This window comes from Myotis brandtii, unplaced genomic scaffold, assembly GCF_000412655.1.
Source record: "Myotis brandtii unplaced genomic scaffold, ASM41265v1 scaffold463, whole genome shotgun sequence".
Classification (NCBI taxonomy): Eukaryota; Metazoa; Chordata; class Mammalia; order Chiroptera; family Vespertilionidae; genus Myotis; species Myotis brandtii.
The window spans coordinates 1,195,434-1,216,723 of record NW_005367694.1 but is presented as its reverse complement, the minus strand read 5'-3'; the positions used below and the strand labels follow the sequence as shown (position 1 = coordinate 1,216,723).

Sequence of the window (21,290 nt, the reverse complement as noted above, 5' to 3'; positions counted from 1 at the left end):
GAGGCCTTTTCCCGGTAAAGCTGCCAGAGAACCAATCAGACGAGAGGGCTTGACAATGACCACGCCCCGCACCAGTTCCCAGGCGTTGGACCTCGGTCTCCCCCGCCAGCTGAGGGAAGGGAAGTGGGAGGTCGCGGCGCGCGCAGCTGCTCAGTGTCTCCGCCCCCTCCCGAGCGGCCAATCGCCGGCCAGGCGCCGGGCGCGCGCACGCTCCCTGAAGTTTAACGGTCGCGAGAGGCCGCTCGCCCGACGCTGAATTGAATCGGCGGCCAGGTAAGCGGCCGCCCGCCTGCAGGGAGCTGCCGGTCTCGGGGGCAGGAGGGACGAGACTTAGAAGACACGGCCTTAGAGGAGCCCTGAGTGTGCTGACGGGCTAGGGCCAGGGAGACGACGGCCACACGCCGCAGCCCTCCCCCAGCCCTCGGGCGTGTGGGGGCTTTGCCTGCGGCCGGGCGCCCATTCTAGCGTCGGTGCCCTTGAGTGACACCCGCGCGGCCCAATGGCAGAGCGCCTCTCCCCAGGGGGCGGGGGGCTTGGGGAATTCCCTTTTTTCTTCGCTCACTTGGGGAGTCGCGGCCGCAGTTGATGGGACGACGGCCTTGCGTTCGGGCGACTGCGTGCGCCCTCCCTCGCCTTCTCACGTGGACCCGAGAGCCCGCACCAGCCTTTGGGGTCCGGCCTCCCGACCTCTGCAATCCCCCCTCCCTTCCCCCCTCGGGCTCCCAGCAAAGCAAAGCTGCACGTTAACTTTTATAGCAGCATCAGGCCCCCATCAGCCGTTCGCTTCTCCCCCAACTCTTTTCTTTTTCTTTTTCTTTTTTTGCTAGGGGTCGGGGCGGGGAGAAACCAAAAGCATGATATTTTGTTGCTGTGAAATATAAAACGGTCTCTGTGCTATCTATTCCCCATAACGTTTTCTTAAAAAAATTTTGCATTGCATATCGGGGTACCCCTCCTCCCCCCTTTAACCTTCACCCCTCACCCCGCGGGTGGCGAAGCGTCGTCGCATTTAAAGTGGTTTTCCGTCTGGATCTCCTGCATCCGGATGATCTCGGCCGGGGAGGAAGAGATGGGCTGCAGGTCCTCGTCCTCTGGGAGCTTGTGGTTCTTTCTGGGAGAAGAGCGAGGTGATGTGCATCCAGGCGTTTTTGTTGTCAGTTGGGAGGCGCAGCCCCCGGCGTTTTCAATACCCCATTTGTCGTGGGCGATGGGCCGAAGCCACTGGGGAGAAATCCATTGGGTTCGGCCCGGTGACCCTTGGCCTCCACACCTGTCCCTGAAGGACGTGGCTCCTCCGTGAGATGATGCGTTTGAGGTTGTGCTTTGTGAAAACCAGGCCCTGGGAAGTGGGAGCCTAGAGGAACCAGAACACTAGATCACTTTTCTCGATCTCACTCCCTAAACTTCACATTTTGTGAGCAGCAAGGTTTTCTTTTTGTCTTGGATGTGTTTTTAAAATACGTGAATTTCCTAAGAAGGGGGCATATTGTTTGGCTCTGTATACCTAGTGTCAGTTCAGTTTTAGTTGATCTGGCAAATAGTTTATTTTTAAAGAAGTAATGCATGCACAGGGTACAAAAGGCCGTGGAGTGCAAAATGCATTCCTTCCACCCCACCTTCCAGCCGGTGGGAAACAACCATGGTGAACGGCTTAATCGGCTGTTTTTAAGACCAAGTTAAATACTGAGTTCTTTGTCATCCACTTACTGTGTAAATCAATAAGCATGGATGCTTTGTAGAATTTATTAAACGAATGGACATGTAAGTCGTTACCTAGTAGCATTGTGTCTAGAACCTTGATTATTAGACACATACAATTCTGAAATCTTACTTAGAAAAGATGATGCTATTTTGCAGAACCACCCCTATTGTATAGTTTTGTTGAGATATAATTCACATACCATAAAGTTCATTCTTTTAAAGTATACAATTCATTGGGTTTTAGTATATTCATAGAGTTGTGCAACTATCACCACTATGTAATTCCAGAACTTTTCGTTGCCCCCAAAAGACACCCATACCTGTTTTGGTCACTCCCATTCTCCCCTTTCCTCAGCTCCTGGCAAACATCCATCTACTTTCTGTCTCTGTAGATTTGACTATTCTAGATATTTTGTATAAATGCAATCATACAATATGTGGTCTTTTACTGAGCTTCCTATAGTGTTTTCATGGTTCACATTGTAGAATGTTCATCCACATTGTAGCATATCTCAGTACTTCATTCCTTTTTTTAGTACTTCATTCCTTTTTATGGCTGAAAAGATTCCTTTCTATGGATACACCACATTTGTTTATGCGTTCATCACTTGATGGGTATTTGGGTTGTTTCTGCATTTTGGCTATTGGAAATGATGTTGCTCTCCGTAATGTAGACCTGTATAAAAGGATCACAGTTGCCAAAGTTACGAAGAGATAGTTGCTAGGTTTAGTGGCTTTTTAGTAGTATTTTTCCCCCCATTCATTTTCAGAGTCTTGGGAACTTAGGATATTTCACAGTTCTGAATGTTAGCAACTGAAAATGCCTGTAGACGATGAAGCATCTGAAGATGACCCGGATTCAGTTTCTTCAGACAGTGAAAGAACCTACACTTTCCAATGAGAGAGCATAACAATTTCTGTCCACTATGGAAGATGCTGACCTGGTGAAACCCTTACAAAAAACCTCATCTTCTGTAGAATCTGATATAAAAAATTCTCCCTACTCTCTTGGACTGAACTTAAGTACTAATAGGTAAGAATGGGATAGATAGATTTTTAAAAAATGTATTAACAAATAAAAATTAACTTATTTGCATAGATTACCAATTTATCCAAATAGTGTCATAGTTACTGATTTGCACTAAAAAATAAAACAAAATTATGATCAGGAACTGTTCAGGGACAGATAAGAATAGTTTTAGTGCTTCCATGTTTTTTATTTCTGCCAGAGGTATGTACTTTTGCATGGGGAACGGTGAGAAAGAACTTATTTTTGCTAGTTGCAGTGGTCTTTATACCTTTTTTTGGTTTTCAGTAAATTACAAGAATATCATTAAAATTTAGTTGCCTAAATATTATTTCAATTTTTAAAAAAATTGATTTCAGAGAGGAAGGAAGAGGGAGAGAGAGAAACATCAATGATGAGAGAATCATTGATCTACTGCCTTCTGCATGACCCGCACTGTGAATCAAGCCCTCAACCCAGGCATGTGCCCTGACCAGGAATCCAACCATGACCTCCTGGTTTATAGGTTGATGCTCAAACCATTGAGCCACGCCGGCTGGGCTATTTCTACATTTTTAAGATAACATGATCAATAATGTTTAATATTGCAGAAATAGCTCACCAATCTGGAAGAAGCAATTAAAGTTGAATACTAGGAAGTAAGAAAAAAAAAAACACCTCATACCAAGCCGACAAAATAGATTCCGTCAAACAATGCATTTTATTTTTAAAACGATCCCATGTTTGGTTTGTTTCTAATCAGAGCCTGTTCACTCTGATTGTGTACATAGTCTGACAAGCTTGATTACTTGGTTTCTAAATTTACAGTAGCTGAAAACCAGCAAAGAGGCAGGGACTGTTAGAGGAGGTCAGCTATAAAAAGGCACAATGAAGTGTAAAAGGCAGTCTGGTGCCTGCTGTTAAAGGGGCAAATGCCTTTACACACAATAGGAGGAAGCATAAATGAAAGGAGGGCGCCGGAAACAAACCAGGCGTGGGAGGTGGTCCAGAGAGATGTCTGCTGATAATCTAGACCCACTGCCAAAAGCTGGCCCTGTGCTAGTTTCCTGTGTGCTGCGGCCCCTGGGAAGCCCGCTTCCGGAACCTAGTGTTGGATTTGCTGTGGGAACCAACCTACATGTGCCTTTCTAGTGAAAATTACCCACCCGAGCTTGCCTCTCTTTTCACTGCAACTGCAGCTAAACTGGCCAAATTCAAATTGGGTTAATATAAATCTCTGATGGACAACAGATTCTGTGCTTCTATCCTTCGAATTTTTATTAATATTTTCTCTGCTTCTAATTCTGTTTTGCTGTTATTTTCATTAGTATCCTCTCTCTCACACATTCCTAGTGAAACAAAGCAGAGTGCCACTGAAGAAATGAAAACGGCCTTTCAGCGATTGGAATTTAAATAAATGTTAATGTCTTAATTATGCTTTTTGTGTTTGTATGAAACAAATCTGAAATGAACTCATCTCCAGTTTGGAAAGGCAGTCCTCCTGGAGAGAATCAGTGGTATTTTGCACACTGAATAGGCTAAATTCATCCTGAATATTTGGTGCTAATTTGCTTGGCACAACTTTTATTCAAAGATGGGCAAAGATAAGCATCAGCTTATCACGCCAAATTAGAGGGATCCAATGAACAAGACTCCACTGTCATTCTGGACAATGGGGGATGTCGGGGGAAGAATTTCATTACAATGAGGGGCTGTTCTTAAAGGGGGCAAACAGTCCTCTGCAATAATTTAGATCCGAGGGGCTGGAGTGGGGCTGGAGGTGTTGCTTATTATTGTTTAGCAGAAACTTTTGTTTTCCGCTGGGACTTCCGAGTATCCTCTCACTTTTGAAACAGGCCTTTCTGTTGTGTTCTTTTAAAAAAATTAAATGCTGCCTGTCTTTTTACTGCTATTTTTCTTTCGTGGGCAAACTTCTGATCAGATTTGCAACAAATGAAGTGCCATTAAGAAGGATTAAATATCAGTGGTTTGTACTGCTCTGCTAAATCTTGAACTGCTGAATTATTCAACACTCTGGTAGAATGAGGAAAACCATTTGAATTATTTATGTTTCAACAGAAGTAGCCCCCACCTTAGTACAAATGGGGTATCCTCTTTCTCAGGGAAGACCAGACCGGCCGTAACTCAAGGCACAGGTGAAGCCCTCACCTCTTTCATGCAAGAGCTACAGCACAGCGGGAGGACTGACGCGGAGCTTTGGAAAAACTGCGAGGTATCTAGTTTTGTTTTGTTTTTTTGAATTTTAAAATAACTATAAATGTGCCTCTATGTAAGTCTGAATTGTTAGAAATGGATATCCTGTAGCGCATGACACTGAAGTTAGTGCTAAAGTAAAGTGACCGGATTTATTAACGGGAATGATATTGAATGAATGTGAAAAAGACGGTGAGAAGTGTGTCTTAACAACATATTCGTGATTAGACAGAAAAGCCAGCGACTTTGGTGTGTATTGAGCAAGGGGCAGAGAGGATGAGAGGGGGTGCAGGTGTGGGGGCCAGGTCGGGCAGGGCCGGGAAGGAATGGTAGGAAAGACCCTGGGAGGCTTTACCCAGGGCAGCCGCGTTCATGGCCGCCCCTGTGACGTTGTAGGTTATTGCGTGTCCATGACTGAAAGCACAGCGGCCGGCCAGTTACAGGAGCACTAGCTGCTCTGGGGAGGCCGGTGGGTCAGGACCTAAACAGGCTGGGAAGGGTCGTAGGCCAGCTCGGGGGTTTTTAGTCCTTTTTCAGCTGTACAGCTTTAAACTCTTCAATACCCGACTTTAAAAAGGTGTTTTTACACAAATAAATTAGGGGCTGAAATTTCATAATACCAAACGATTTCTTGTTTTAAGATGTGGGATTCTTTTTGGGAATGTAAGTCACTGTTAAGAAAATCCTTAGTTGTTATGAGACAACTGTAAGGTGCCCCTACCCATTCTTATTCAATCCAAAATGATAACAGAGAACATCAGATTAAGATGCCAGTTGGAAAATGAAGATTTACCCCGTGAGAAAGGGGTCCCCAAGCCTATGAACTTGTATTTTTATATTAAATATGGTTTTACAACTATTTAATTCCACTTACAAATTTTACATTAAAAATACATTGTTAAAAAGACCCTATCCTACTGGAGGAATTTTTCTGTGAAATATTAGGTTAAAAATGATCTTTAACTAAAATATTGTGTAATTATTAGGCCAGGTGGTTACAGCTATTCAACTTGGTGGAAAAACAGTGCCAAGAACAGATAGCGGCCCAGCAGGAACAGTTCCACAACCAAGTCCAAGTAAGTTGTTATTTACACGGACGTCTTGTTAGATGTAAGATATGTACTTTCTATCAACTTTGTTTATAAACTGAAGATAAAACATGTGGATTATCTTTAGAGTAATATCGTATTTTGAACACTATTTTCATACCATTTATAAAAGTGTGATATTTAATATACTTTCTTACCTAAACCCGTCACTTTTTATTTTCAGTGGGTCCAGGAGGAAATAAAGAATTTAGTCAAGTTACAGAGCAGCAATGCCTCGCGGGCTTCCTATGACAGAAGTTCTCTGAGCGAACACCTCTCTTCAGAAAGGCAGATGGGGTTCTTTTCTGAAAACAGTGACAGAAATGAATCTGTCCTCAGTTACCCAAAGTCCAAAGAGCCTGAAATGCAGCAGGAAACTTCCCCGTCACAACCAGACTGCAATGTGGACAGCAGCTCAGTGAGCAGTGGCTATGGGACCTTTTGTGTCTCCGAGTTAAACACCTACACGTCTAAGGGCCCCCAGGAGTTCATGGAGCACACGGAGGCTTCGGCGGGGCAGTGCGGGGCGCCAGCCGTGCAGACCTCGTCTCCTGTGGATGGTGGAAAGCACAAGCGTTTCTACATCCATTCTCCCCAAGAGTTCAGTGACTCGTTGAAGGAAGACATTTCCATTTTTCCTGGTGATTTTGAACACAAGTTTCTCGGTGAAAGTAAGATTTTGGAAGTGTACAGTGGAAAAACAAGTAGGTAAGTAGAGTTTCTGCATCATTTGAGGGGCGTTTACTTGTTTAATACACTTAGAATCTAGCAGATAAAGCTCCTTTTCGTTGAACTGTAATAGAATGAGATGCATTTGAACATTTATCTGTTTTACCAAAGTCTTTCAGTTAGTGCCTGTGGAAGTTGGAATAAACAAAGCACAGTATATACTAATTATTCCCTTTTTTTTCTTCTTAACATATTTTTATTGATTTTAGAGAGGAAGGGAGAGGGAGAGAGAGAGATAGAAACATCAGTGATGAGAGAGAATCATTGATTGCTGCCTCCTGCATGCCCCACACTGGGGATCGAGCCCGCAACCCAGGCATGTGCCCTGACGGAACGGAACTGTGACCTCCTGGTTCGTAGGTTCATGCTCAACTACTGAGCCACCCAGGCCGGGCTCTTCCCATTTGCAATGTTATAAGACTACTAAACCCTTACGGTGGGAGGGAGGCCTTGCCAGAAAAAAGTCTTCTAGGATTTCTAGTCACTATAAACTTGCTCAGAATGGTAGTATAGGACTATGTCAACAATGGGATTTTGTTACACATGTTTATGTAATTGGAAATCAAAAATTATACACAAGCAAGAAGCATTTTCTCAGACTGTTGAGATCTTGCTTCCAGGTATGATATAAAATAAAAACTTTATATCTTATTAAAAAAATTATACACAAGCATACTTGATTTTGTGTGTCTTTTTATATATAAGAAGAGATTTGTAAGTTTAACATTTTGATTAACCCAGGGACTTTTTAGTAAAGGAACTGTAGCTGAATGTTTGTAAAACAAAAAATCATTTCAAATTATGTAGATTCCCCTCAATTTCCAGTTTTGTATCTCTGAAACGTGCCACAAAGTAAGGTGTGCAGCCAGAGCAGCCAGTGTTGTGCACACACAGTAGTTATGAGTCCATGGGAATAAATGTGCTCACTGTAGAGGTAGATTTAGACCTTGAAGCGTCGCTGCGTGGTTTTGCTTTGGTTGACGGCTATAGACTGTATGTACTGCTGATCGCGGTTGGTCTTTTAGTTCATTTTGCCTTTGGGAATGAGAGACTGGAAAAAGAAATGTAGGTGAATCCATAATGTCCATCCGCCCTTTGCTCTTAGAAAACAACTCAGAGCCCTTTCCACTGATACGGTGTCGGCGTGTATTTAGTTTCTCATGGGAAGGACGACACCTAAAGAGTCATTTTGGTTTTCTCTTTTTAAGTAGTAAAGCGATAACATCATGGGCGCAGAAGCTGAAGCAGAACCACCCGAAGGGAGCCCATGCCGAAGAGGGGTGTCCCCAGTCCACGCAAGGAACGGAGCAGCCCCAGAGAGTGCCGGTGGACAAGGTGGGTGACGCGTCACGTCTCTCCGGGTCTCCTGCCTGCTCGTCTGCACAAATGTCATGGTCAGTTTGTTCCATTGACATCTCTGCCTTTTGGTGGCACAGAGGAGTGGACGCAGTGATTGGCCCTAAGTCTTCTTTCCCAGAAATCAAAACTAACTAGGGAGAAAATACTAGAAAAAATGAACTGTTTTGTAAAGGCCCTAATTCTTTTTCAACTGCAAATGTCACATTTAAACAGAGAGTAATTCATTTCATTGTTTTTTAAAAACCCTCAGGGAGGCCAGTGGTTGAGCGTGGACGGTTAGATTCCCGATTCCCCGTCAGGGCACATGGCCTAGGTTGCGGGCTCAATCCCTCAATAGGGGTGTTTCTATCTCTCTTTCCCTCTCCCTTCCTTTCTCTGAAATCAATAAAAATATATTTTTTAAAAAGATGTAGTCTACTATTTAAAGTTCATATTAATTATTGTGGTTTTCAGAGTTGATTTGATTTAATGTAGTTTGAATGATAAGGTGAATTATTATAGCTCTTACATTCATTGTTATACCAAAGGACTTTAATTCTAGGCACCTCACATTTCTTTTGCAAGTAGATGGCAAATTATTAACACATTTTCCTGCCAATCTCATTGAATAACACCTGCTCCCAGTTTTCTCCTCTCAGGTCCGCAGAAAACCCGAATTAACTTTTCTAACTTATGTAGGAAAAGAGAATTATTTGCTGTTAAATTCCCGTTGTTTTGCATTCTTGCAACCAGAGGGCCAGCCAGGCGTTGTGCACGGACCCCTGGCAGGTCTCTGCACCAGCTTCGACCTTGGTCAGCAGTGTGTGCCAGGGGTGTTTAGCTGGCAGCTCACAGTTGTCCCCTTGAATTGCAGTTGGAGTTCGCTGCTGCTACACCACCTCATGCTTTTTACCTCAGTAAGCCAGACGAAAGCCCCAATTTTTGGATGTCTGATTCAGGAACAGGTATGAAACTTACATTTTTAAAGATTTTTTCCCCCTTTTTCCTTTTTAATAACAACTGCATTTCCCAGCGGGGAGACTCACGTGCATTGGGTGAGAGTGGTCTCTGTAAGTGAACGCATGGTAGCTGTAGCTTCCTTACTTGGTGTCTGCCTGCTGTCAGGATAGATGCGTTTCTGCAGGTATTTCTTTCTTTCTTTTTTGTTGTTGTTTTGTTGTTAATCCTAACCGGAGGATATTTTTCCATTGATTTTTAGAGAGAGTGGAAGGGAGGGGGAGAGACACACATGGATTGGTTGCTTCCCGCACACGCCACGCCTGCCTGGGGCTGAGGAAGAGCCTGCAGGTATTGCAAATAGCGCAGAAATGACCTCAGCATTTTCATGGTGCCTCAAAATGAATGAAATGCAAACTCTGGGAGCCATTCTCCACTCTCTACTTTAGTTCTAATGGTTTTACATAGTGGCTCCGTTTCCACACTCCTGCATCAGTTCATCGGGAGGAATTAGCTTTGCCTTCTGAAAACTGTGCTATCCCCAACCACCTTCATGCTGTCACCTTAATGGAGCCCCATCACCTGTCACCTGGGCTCCTGCGACTTCTTCCCTGCCTCCCTGCACTCACCTTTCCATCTGTGCTCAGCGCAGTAGCCAGCTACCTGCTCCTTGTTAGAGATGAGTCAGAGCACGGGACTCCTTGGCTCTAACCTCTGTTAGGCCTTGGAGTGTCTGTGAGGCCTATGGAGGCCTGCGAGAGCCTGCCCTGCACGCTCTGACCTCACACTCTGGCCTCATTTCACGCTCTGCCGCTCTCTGCCTTTCTCTGCTTGGGCAGGGAGGCTGTTGGTCCACAAAGTTCTCATTGGAGGGCTTTTGCATAGGCTGCTTTCTGAACTTGGAATGTTCTGCCCCCTCATATGTGGCTAAAATGGCCAACTCCTTCTTAATTGTTACTCTGCAGTGAGCCAACCCTGACAACCCTGTCCAAAACCAGCACCTGCCCCACCCCCAATTACATATTCCCTTCTCTGGATTTTTAAATTTTACCAACCGAGTGCTCACCACCCTCTAACTTCCTGTGATTTTACTGTTGTTTGGGTCTCAGTCTCCCTGCGCCCACCTGGCACAGTAGATGCTCAATAAATATTTAAATTATTGAATTCTTTACATTGCTTCCATATAAGTCTGTACTATTCACAAAGAAATTGTTGTCTTTAAATTTTTTGAATTATGTTAGTTAATTTTGACTTGTAACATATTTCAACTTTAAATACTTGGATCATGAAGGCAGGACTCTTCCATGGTAAGGCATTCATGTGAACTGTTTTCCGTCCAATGAAACTTTTCGAATTTAGATAGACAAAGGCTAGTTACTTCCCGCATTTCGTTTTCTTTAGGTAGAAACGTTACCCTAGAATCACTATTGTTCTGTCTCTACTCACTTCTCTTCTGTGTGCCTGCGCAGGCCTGACACACTGGAGACCGGAGGAGAAGGACACGTACCACTCTCTGCCCGAGGTCACAGACAAGCCCTTTGCCTCGTCCTCCTCCCCCCAAGTGTCAGCCAGCCCGGTAAGTCAAAACGTGTGTGTGTTTGCATTGTCACATGGTAGATAAGTACTTGACTTCATTATACACTTTGTGTTTTTCACTTTCCGATGCAGAGAAGAAAGCATGGGCATTAAATCATAGTCATCTGCTCTCAGATTCTGTCTGTCATTGCCTGTGTGATCTTAGGAAAGTTACTTAAGAGTGGGATTTAAAATGCCCAGTGACCCTGGCTGGTGTGGCTCAGTTGGTTGGGCATCATCAGGTACACCAAAGGGTCCCGGGTTCAATTCCCGATCAGGGCATATACCTGGGTTTTGGGTTTGATCCCTCCTAGTAGGGGCACATGTGAGAGGCAACCAATTGATGTTTCTCTCTCTTTCTCTTCCTCTCTCTCTGAAAATCAATAAAACATGTCCTCAGGTGAGGATTTAAAAAAAAAAAAAAGCCCATGAGTGCTTTGTGTAAGTAAATGAGGTGGTTTTGTGCCAACTATTTAAATACAGTAGGCCCGCCCTAACTGGTTTGGCTCAGGGGATAGAGCGTTGGCCTGTGGACTGAAGGGTCCCAGGTTCGATTCCGGTCAAGGGCATGTACCTTGGTTGCGGGCACATCCCCAGTAGGGGGTGTGCACGAGGCAGCTGATTGATGTTTCTCTCTCATCAATGTTTCTAACTCTCTATCCCTCTCCCTTCCTCTCTGTAAAAAATCAATAAAATATATTTTTTAAAAAAATAAATACAGTAGGCCCATAGATAAACTTCTCCTGCTCTCAGGCCTGGTTTGACTTTGTACCCTATTACACCCTCCCACTAATCCATTTGTGTTCTTATGCTGAACAATTTAATTGGTATTAATTTTCTTTGAGCAAGAAATGTAAATACTTTGTTTATTTCAGAATAAAGAAATACAACTCTCCAATATGTGCACATCGAGGTACATACTTCACTTCTTGTCTTGATTAGGTGATGAGAGAAGAGTAGGTTGGGAAAAGGAGAGATACCATTAAAGTAACCAGGAGAGCTGTGAGCCTGAGTGACAGCCATAGACAGTTGTGGCAGACGGGGTCTTCAGAGGAAGGAGCAAAAAAGCCAGATAACCCCAGGGAGGAAGGAAGGGTGGGACGTGTGACTGAGGGGCTGGGAGGCCGAGTGGGCTCTGCTCACAGGGCTGCCTGTGTGTTCCTTGATCTGCAGCCTCAGTAATTAACGCTGTATTTGTTGACTCTAAGATGCCATCCATTTGAAGATTTTCTGTGTGATAGGCTACCAAGAAAAGAATTTACCAATGAGACTGATGCAATGCTTTCTTTTTCTTTTTTTAAATAAACTCTTTTTTAAAAATATATTTTTATTGAATTTCAGAGAGGAAGGGAGAGGGGAGAGAGAGAGAGAAACATCAAAGATGAGAAAGGATCATTGACTGGCTGCCTCCTGCATGCCCCCTACTGGGGATGGAGCCCGCAACCCGGGCATGTGCCCTTGACCAGAATCAAACCCGGGAACCTTTAGTCTGCAGGCCAGCGCTCTATCCACTGAGCCAAACCAGCCAAGACTGCAGTGCTTTCTTATCACTTAGAATTTCTATTGTTTTCTTACAGAAAGAGCTTGTGATTAAACATAGATTTGTATCATGTAAGCCTTATATATACTTAGAAAGGAAAATGTAAGGGAAATACATTGGTTCAAACTTCCTCACCTGCAGAGGCTCACCCTCCTTTTCCATCCCAGCGCGGGTATCTGTTTTCCCACCTACTGTTTCCTTCGTGACATGGCATTCCTTCCGTGATGCTGCGGGGACCTGACTCCCAGAAGGCACAGCTGCTGCGCACGCCTGCTCCTGTCCCTTCATAGCGGCTCCCGGGCTCCCTTGTCGTCTCGGCACACCTTTGTGGCCATGTTGATGGCTTTGGTATTTGCTTATGAGCAGGCAATGACATATCACAGCTGCTCTTTGACTGGCAGTAGTTACAAGATGCCATTTACAAGACCTCATTTCAGAGATGTTACAATATGAAGAGAAGAGAAGTCATCAAAGGGGTGGCACATGGGAGCCTGTACCACCGTGAGCTCTGAGTAGAATAGCTGCAGCCCGCGGGCAGGGCTGAGGCTGGAGCCAGAGAGCTGCTGCTTGTCATGGTCCGTAAGTCTTGAGGGCCTCTGGGTCGTTGGTATATAAACCGTCAAGTTTTAAAACGGGATTAGGGAGAATTTTTAGGGTTTACGTTTATCAAATTAATACCTTCAACACACACACAACAATATAATGAATTCTTTTTCACAAGCTAGTAACAGGGTTGATTTAAAAATATAGTTCCTGGTGCCGTGCAGCCACTTTGGGCCTGGAAATGGGACGTGAGGTAAGGCTGTAGGATGAACTGCCTGGCAGTGTGTCCCTCCTGGAATTCAGTCTCATTTGACAGAATGGCCAAGGTCACACTTGACAAGGTTAAATGGTACCCGGCACACCCCACACTAGCTCCCACCTCGAAATAATTTGAGCCCCGGGTTTTTCCACTTGGAGCTTAGACGGCGGTGCAGTATTTCCAGCGCAGCGTAGCCCCGATGTCAAGCTGGAGAAACACCCTTTTCTTGTCTGCCAGCTCCTAACGTGACATAACCACATAGATGAGGAGCTGCACCTCTTGACAGCTGTCCCCGTGAGTCTCAGGAAATCAATCTGGCGAGAAGTGTCCTTGTCCTGCTTCATTCCTTCTTTCTCAAGTCTTGTCTTATCTCAGAACCTCCTTCTCATTTTGAGTAGGGGACGTCCAACGATTTTATTCTTTGAAAGTATTAGGTTGAGATGATTCCCTTTATATTTATTGTTGGGGAGATAGGAAAACTTTTTCATTGTAAGGGAGACTCATTGTAATCGGTTTTGACTTCCAAACCTTCATTATAAATCTGACAGCACAAAGCTCAATTTATTGACAATCTTTAAAAAATCTCTTATGGTGCTGATCTTGATTTCAGAAAGCTTTTTCTTCCTTGCTAATAGCATTGAAATAATTTTGTTTTGTGTCTTTAAGGCTAACACTAGTAATGAGATGAAGCTTCCGTCACTGAAGGATATTTACCATAAAAAGCAAAGGGAAAACAAGCAGTTAACCGAGAGGAATCTCACTTCTTCCAGCCCAAACCATCCGCCCGAGGTAACGTGGTCCGCACTCGGCGGGGTGCGAAGCTGCTTCCGACCCTCCCTGGGCTTTAGCGCGTTTCCCCGGGAGGCCTGGCTGCTCACCTCCACAGCAGCCCGTGCGGAGGGCGAACCACGCTGTCTGCCTATTTCCAGGTGCTGACTCTGGACCCAACGTTACACATGAAGCCAAGTGAGCAGATGGCGGGGACTCAGCCGCCGGGCTTTCTGAATGCCCTCCAGGACAGGATCTCCTTCTCGCCAGACTCTGTTCTGGAGCCCAGTGTGTCCAGTCGCTCTGACGTGGACTCCTTCTCGCAAGCAAGCAATGCCACCTCTCAGTTGTCTGGGTTCCCCAAGTGCCCTTCACGTGCAAAAGCCTCAACAGCGGCCTCTTGGAAAAATCACGCATTCCCAAACGAAAGCAGGACCAGCTCCACGTTCCCCTCAGTCTATACTGTCACTAGTAACGACCTCTCGGTCAACACCGTGGAAGAAGAAAACACTGTCATGGTAACTGCAGCCTCAGTCAGTCAGTCCCAGCTTCCAGGTACAGCCAACAGTGTCCCAGAATGCATTTCATTGACTTCCCTGGAAGATCCTGTGCTATTGTCTAAGTATGTATTTCAGTGGATGGCCTGTAATACTAATCGATTTTCTGTGGTGTCTGCTTAAATGATGAAAGTGGTTTTTATTGAATTTCAGTAATGTATAAAACCTTAAGTTAAAAACAGAGATAGCATTTTTAAGATAGACCATCTAAGAATTAAATAATCCATGTCTGTTTTCTTCTTTACTTTGTTGGTGGTTAACTTGTGTATTGTCTATTTATATTTTCTGAGTGCAAAGGGAAAAGGCTGTGTTTTTGCTCATGAGAATGACTGTTCTTTTGGGACAGAGAGTGAGGAGACACTGTCCTAACAAGCCTTTCCCTCCTGCCGACAGCGTCAGGCAGAACCTGAAGGAAAAGCAGGCCCGGCACATAGCAGATCTTCGAGCTTATTATGAGTCAGAAATAAGTAGCTTGAAACAGAAGCTGGAGGCAAAAGAAATTTCTGCAGTTGAAGATTGGAAGAAAACCAATCAAATTCTTGTAGACAGGTAAAACTTAAAGCTTAACTATAGTTTTAAAAATATAATTTAACTGTTAGTGCTTCTCCAACTTGGATATATTATTTTCCTCAAAGTATAATATATTGTGATGATAAATCACTTCTAAATCATGTGCCTCAGATTTGAATTTTTTTTTTTAAATTTTTATTGATTTCAGAGAGAAAGGGAGAGGGAGAGAGAAATCGAAACTTCACTGATGAGAGAGAATCATCGATTGGCTGCCTCTTGCACACCCCCTACTGGGGATTGAGCCCGCAACCGGGCATGTGCCCTGACCTGGAATCAAACCAGTGACCTCTTGGCTCATGGGTCAATGTTCAACCACTGAACCACACTGGCCGGGCAGATTTGAAAATTTTAATACCAAAAACACGTTTTCCTAAGTAATTATTTTTACAGATTTGAACCAGCCTCTTAGAACACACTAATAACTGACATGCACGTAGGTACTTCCTGTGAGCTGAATGCTGAAACAGTTGAGCAGACCTTGTGTGTGTCAAGGAATGTCATTTATGGGAGATGAGTGCTACACATGGATCCCTGATGAGAAAGTGATGACTTGTGCCCTTGGGCAGTGCGCCACCTTTTTTTGTACCCAGACAGTTATCCTGTTAAAACAGCTGTAGGAACACAGGGGAGAATGGCCCTGTACTAGGGATAGCTTTGCATCCATCCCCTGATGGGCACTTGGGCTGCTTCCACCTGTTGGTACTGTGAATGCTGCTGCTGTGAACATGGGTGTGCAAGGAGGTATCTGTTCACGTCTTGCGTTGTTGACTTAATCTTTCTTAGGGGTCTTTTTCATCCTGATTTTCTCTGCCACTGTGCTGCCATCAGGTCACTGAGGGGCATTTTACTAACGCGGCATCCTGAGTCTTGGCTGACGTGGAGAGCTGGTGTTTGTTACGCGCTGTACTGGGGAGTCGGTTAGGTTTATAGAACACTTGTCAGGGAGAGGGCTTGACCTTCCAATTGTTTCATTTCAATTTATGGTCTTAGATGCGGTCAATTAGATGGTGCTCTGAATGAAGCCACTAGCCGTGTGAGGACACTTGAAAATAAGAATAACCTACTAGAAAGAGAAGTGGTAAGTAAGTATTCTATTTTTTGTTGTTCTAGCGTCTTTTAAAAAAAATATTTTTATTGCTTTCAGAGAGGGAGGGAGAGGGAGAGAGAGATAGAAATATCAATGATGAAAGAGAATCATTGATTGGCTGCCTCCTGCACGCCCCCTACTGGGGATCAAGTCCCAAAACCAGGGCATCCGCAGGCCGATGCTTTATCCACAGAGCCAAATCGGCTAGGTCTGCCTTATTTTTTAAAAAATCCTCATCTAAGGACATGCTTAGAGAGTGGAGGGGTGGGAGAGAGAAAGAGAGAGAGAGAGAGAGACAGACAGACAGACAGACAGATATCAATGTGAGAAGCATCGACTGGTTGTCTTCCGTACTCTCCCAACCAGGGATCGAACCCGCAACCTGGGTATGTGCCCTGACCCGTTCCAGCCAACTGAGCCACCCGTCCAGGGTTCCATTTTCTTTTCTTTTCTTTTTCTTTAAAAAAAATATATTTTATTGATTTTTTTTACAGAGAGGAAGGGAGAGGGATAGAGAGTTAGAAACATCGATGAGAGAGAAACATCGATCAGCTGCCTCCTGCACACCCCCTACTGGGATGTGCCCACAATCAAGGTACATGCCTTTGACCAGAATCAAACCTGGGACCCTTGAGTCTGCAGGCTGACGCTCTATCCACTGAGCCAAACCAGTTAGGGCAAGGGTTCCATTTTCTCATATAAATAACAAGAAGTGCGTAAACTTTTGCTTTTAACTGTATAAATTTTTTTTTCATATAGTAGTAAGTTCTGTTCTTCTACATATAGCCTTATAAACAATGTTTTGGTGGAAAGTGTCAGTTATGTTTTATACACTGTTTCTTTGTTTTTGATGTTTTTTAGTTATCTTTGTCTCCTCCTACACTCTAAACTTCATGAAGTCAAAACTTGTCTTTCATGTTAATCTTCATTTCTAGCCACCCTAGTGCGCAGCACCTACTGGATATTCAAGAAATGATTGAGTGAATATTAACATGCATATTGAATTTTATTTTCCTAGTAAGTGAGAGAATAGGGTAAGGAATGCATTTTTTTTAAGCTTTAAATGTGAATGTAGGACAACAAATTCCAGCTGTACTTTCAGAGTCATTTCTCTAATAGCCGTGGTTATTTTCCTCACTAAAGCGATCCACAGGTTAGTCCTAAAATCCGAATGCCTTGAACAGTGGTTTTCAGTTCACATTTTATGATCAACTCATGGTAGCGTAATTCTGGTCTCCACCCCAGGCTATAGCAAAATAGGACATTTGCTGCCCAGCCAACATGGCTCAGTGGTTGAGCATCGACCTGTGTACCAGGAGGTCAGATTCCATTCCTGGTCGGGGCACATGCCCAGGTTGCTGGCTTGATCCCAGTGGTGGGCATGCAGGAGGCAGCCGATCAATGGTTCTGTCTCATTGATGTTTATATCTCTTCCCCTCTCCCTTTCTCTCTGAAATTAATAAAAATATATAAAAAATTAAATTTGCTGATTTCCATTTTATGTTTTGCTTTATTATTTTATATTTTAATGCTCACAGTTTATTAGCTGCTATTGAAACATCCATTTTTTTAGTGATATATATATATATATAATATATTTATAGATTTCAGAGAGAAAGGAAGAGGGAGAGAGAGATAGAAACATTAATGATGAAAGAGAATCATTGTTTGGCTGCCTCCCGTATACCTCACACTGGGGATTGAGCCCACAACCTGGGCATATGTGCCCTGACCAGGAATCAAACCGTGACCTCCTGGTTCATAGGTCGACGTTCAGTCACTGAGCTACGCTGGCGGGTGAGACATCTATTTCTTATTAAAGACAATTGATTATCCTGTCTGTTTTGTAGAGTGATTTCAGAGAACGCCTCAGTGCAGCCAGCAGTGCCTCCAAAATTCTTCAGGAACGCATCGAGGAAATGAGAACAAGTAACAGAGAAAAAGACAACACCATCATTCGACTGAAGTGTAGGCTGCAGGATCTGGAGGAAGCGTTTGAGAATGCCTACAAACTCTCAGATGACAAAGACGCCAGGCTGAAACAGGAAAACAAAATGTTTCAAGATGTAAGTGACTTGGTGATGTGCTCAGCTAAAGTAACTTTAGATTCTGTCTTTTTACAAGCTCTTAAGAGTTTTTCCACGTTTAGTTTATTTTACATAACTTTGCTGTAGCTGCAAATATATACCTTCCCACGGTGTAGGGCGGGTCTTTCTCGAAGCAGGAAGTGAGCTCTGAGACCAGGCTGTCGCTCCCTCCCACGCATGCCTTTGTCTCTGGCAGGCCCACTTGGGAGCGGTCTGAAACCAGCATCCGTGTGTCTGGCAGGGCAAAGATTGAGAACGGGTTTGCTTAAATTTCTTCACTCTGATTTAATTTCGCTTAAAATTGGATTTGTGTGGCACTGATGTGGGAGTGGTTTCAGGTTGTGTGTTTTTTCCCTCTTAAGTTTTTCTTAATATTCCTTGTCATGGTACCTAAAAAATCTAAAAGTATTTTGACTGTTGAAAGCTTCATCCTGATAGCTTTAGGTTTGATGCTTGTTACTTTTTTTATTTATTTTTTATTTTCTTTATTGATTAAGGTATTACATATGTGTCCTTATCCCCGCCCTCCACGCCCCCCCCAAGCTCATGCCCTCACCCACCCCTGGTGTCTGTCCATTGGTAATGCTTATATGCATGCATACAAGTCCCCCTTACCCCCACCCTCCCCTGCCTTCCCTCTGAGGTTTGACAGTCTGATCAATGCTTCTCTGTCTTTGGATCTGTTTTTGTTCATCAGTTTATGTTGTTCATTATATTCCACAAATGAGTGAGATCATGTGATATTTATCTTTCTCCAACTGACTTATTTCGCTTAGCATAATGCTCTCCTGGTCCATCCATGCTGTTGCAAATTGGTTTTAAATTTTATTTTCACAAAACACACATAAATGGTTTAAGTAGCGAAATTGGAAATGAAAAACAAGTCCTTCCCCCTCTCTGTACCTTGGAGTTCCCTACCCTGGAGGCCATTACCATCAGCTCTTCTAGCTGTTTCTTCCCGTATTTTCCTCCATGTTCCTAAATAGGAAACTTACATTATTCTTTCTTGTTCCCGTCAAATCAGATGGTGTATAACTTCCTTCTGTGCACCGTTACAGTTTAGCTTTCTTACACCATTTGCTCCCAATGCAAACCCCTCTCCCAATGTGGTTCACATGTTGAACTGGTGCTCAGGCGCCTTCTCTTTCCCGTTGTGACAGCTCTGGAATTGGGGCAGCTTTACACCAGTGTCCATTTTCATCGGCAGCAGCGTTTTTCCTCTGGTAGTAAGTAAAGTAATGGTATGGCCTCTAGTCAGCGGTGTCTTCAATTGGAAATATGTGTGTTGTTGTTTATAGTTAGACTAGAGGCCCGTTGCACGAAGATTTGCGCAATAGGCCTTCCTTCCCCTCCCTTCAGTCATTTTCTCTTCACCCTGTCCATCGCCTCTCCTTCCCTGTCAGACGTGGGCTCCAGTGTTGCATTTTCTCCTGTTCTTGTCACCTGTGTCCAGTGGCTGGGCTGGAGGTCCGCTGCTGTATATGGGACGTGGAGGGTCCTGGACTCTGACCACTCTGCCTGAGGACTGTGGCCGGGTCCGTGTGTGTGCCCTGTGCTTCCACCCTGTCCACCACTGACCTCGGATTCAGTCTGTGCCCCCCCCCCCCCCCCCCCGGGTTGGGAATGGGTCACCTACTTGCCATGTGCTCCCCTTGCTCAGGCCCTGCTGCGGCTTCGTTTGAACCTTCTGCCTGCGCTGTTACCTCTGGTTCTCTTTACTGGCTCCATGGTTAATGGTGGGACCAGGATAAAAAGGAAACTGTGACAAATCTGTCTTCTTTAACCAGGAGGCTCACATAGCTATTTTTAAATAAGTTACCTAATTATAATATACTTTCAGGATGGTATCTTACTCTGTGGAACTAATTTAGCTAGGAATCGTATGCAGCAATTCGAGACAGAACAAGGCAAATACACTTTAATCTTTTGATCAATGGGTATTGACTGATACTACTTTTTTTTTACTTTTTATTTTAATATAAATTTAAGCTTACAGAAAACTTGAAAGAACTGTCATTCCTTTCACCTAGGATCTGATGTTAACATGTTACCATATCTACTTGCCATGCACACATATCTACTTGCCATGCACACAGGGCATTGGAGAGTAGGTCATAGACATCGTGCCTTTTACCTCTAGCTTTCGGAGTGTATTTCCTGAAAACAAGGGCTTCTCATTCATAGCCACAGAGCAGTCATCACAACGCAGAAATCCAGATGGTGCAGTCGCGTCCGACTGTTCCTTCATGGCCTTGTTCCCAGCCCAGGCCACGCCTTGTCTTCACTTCTCCTGGATTTTCAATTCCTTTGATCTGAAACTGTGTGTCAGCATTCCCCTGTTGTGACTTGGCATTTTTTAACCCTCATTCAAGGATATTTTCCCATTGATTTCTAGGGAGAGTGGAAGAGAGAGGGAAAGACAGAGAGAAATATCAATGTGAGGGAAATACATCTATTGGTTGCCTCCTGCATAATCCCCGACCAGGGCCCAGGCCGGGGAGGAGCCTGCAATCAAGGTACCAGCCCTTGACCAGAATCGAACCTGGGACCCTTCAGTCTGCAGGCCCACCCTCTATCTACTGAGCCAAACTGGCAAGGGTGTGACTTGGCATTTTTGAAGAGTATGGGCAGTTACTTTATAGAGCAGTGGTTCCCAACCTTTTTTTGGCTGTGCCCCACCTAAGCATCTCTAAAATCCTGGTGCCCCCTTGTGACATATAATTCTTATTATTCAAAAAGTGAACTCCCAGTCACGTGGAGGAAGCCTAAAAGGCCATTAACTCGGTCTAAACAAGCATCCATGAAAGAGAGAAATAAAAGAACGAAAGGACAGTTGAAGTATTGAGGAAAAAACCACTAAGAAATTGTTAAGACAATAATAATATGGCCCTGGCTGGTTTGGCTCAGTGGATAGAGTGTCGGCCTGCAGACTAAAGGGTCCCGGGTTTCATTCTGGTCACATGGCTGGGTTGTGGGCTCGATCCCCAGGATGGGGCGTGTAGGAGGCAGCTGATCAATGATTCTCTCTCATCATTGAAGTTTCTGTCTCTCTCCCTCTCCCTTCCTCTCTCTGAAATTGATAAAAACAGTTTTGTTTCAACAATAATATGAAGTGCTATGAAAAAATAGCAAATAAAGTTTCAAGACATAATAAAGAACTGAAATGCATAAATATGTCACCATATATATTTACTAGTGCCCCAGTGCACGGATTTGTGCACATTGAAAGGAAATTAATTAGAAGGTGGCTGGCGGGGTGGGACTGGGAGAG

The 21,290-nt window shown here is 44.1% G+C and overlaps 1 protein-coding gene across 8 annotated transcripts in view; it reads left to right on the top strand.

Annotated features, from left to right (window-relative positions):
- The first annotated feature begins 206 nt into the window (after nucleotides 1-206).
- Nucleotides 207-21,290, top strand: part of MPHOSPH9 (M-phase phosphoprotein 9) — a 35,821-nt gene continuing 14,737 nt past the window's right edge. For 4 of the 8 annotated variants that reach the window (XM_014547082.1, XM_014547079.1, XM_014547076.1 and 1 more), the window contains exons 1-13: nucleotides 207-273; nucleotides 2,472-2,734; nucleotides 4,787-4,940; nucleotides 5,908-5,997; nucleotides 6,194-6,717; nucleotides 7,947-8,073; nucleotides 8,951-9,041; nucleotides 10,503-10,609; nucleotides 13,617-13,739; nucleotides 13,880-14,340; nucleotides 14,669-14,824; nucleotides 15,836-15,923; nucleotides 17,783-17,998. In XM_014547082.1, coding sequence (XP_014402568.1) covers nucleotides 2,628-2,734; nucleotides 4,787-4,940; nucleotides 5,908-5,997; nucleotides 6,194-6,717; nucleotides 7,947-8,073; nucleotides 8,951-9,041; nucleotides 10,503-10,609; nucleotides 13,617-13,739; nucleotides 13,880-14,340; nucleotides 14,669-14,824; nucleotides 15,836-15,923; nucleotides 17,783-17,998 — 2,244 coding nt within the window. In that variant the 5' untranslated portion in view covers nucleotides 207-273; nucleotides 2,472-2,627. Of the gene's footprint in view, nucleotides 274-2,471; nucleotides 2,735-4,786; nucleotides 4,941-5,907; nucleotides 5,998-6,193; nucleotides 6,718-7,946; nucleotides 8,074-8,950; nucleotides 9,042-10,502; nucleotides 10,610-13,616; nucleotides 13,740-13,879; nucleotides 14,341-14,668; nucleotides 14,825-15,835; nucleotides 15,924-17,782; nucleotides 17,999-21,290 lie in introns of those variants that run through there. The other 4 variants (XM_014547078.1, XM_014547080.1, XM_014547077.1 and 1 more) reach the window with 4 other exon arrangements.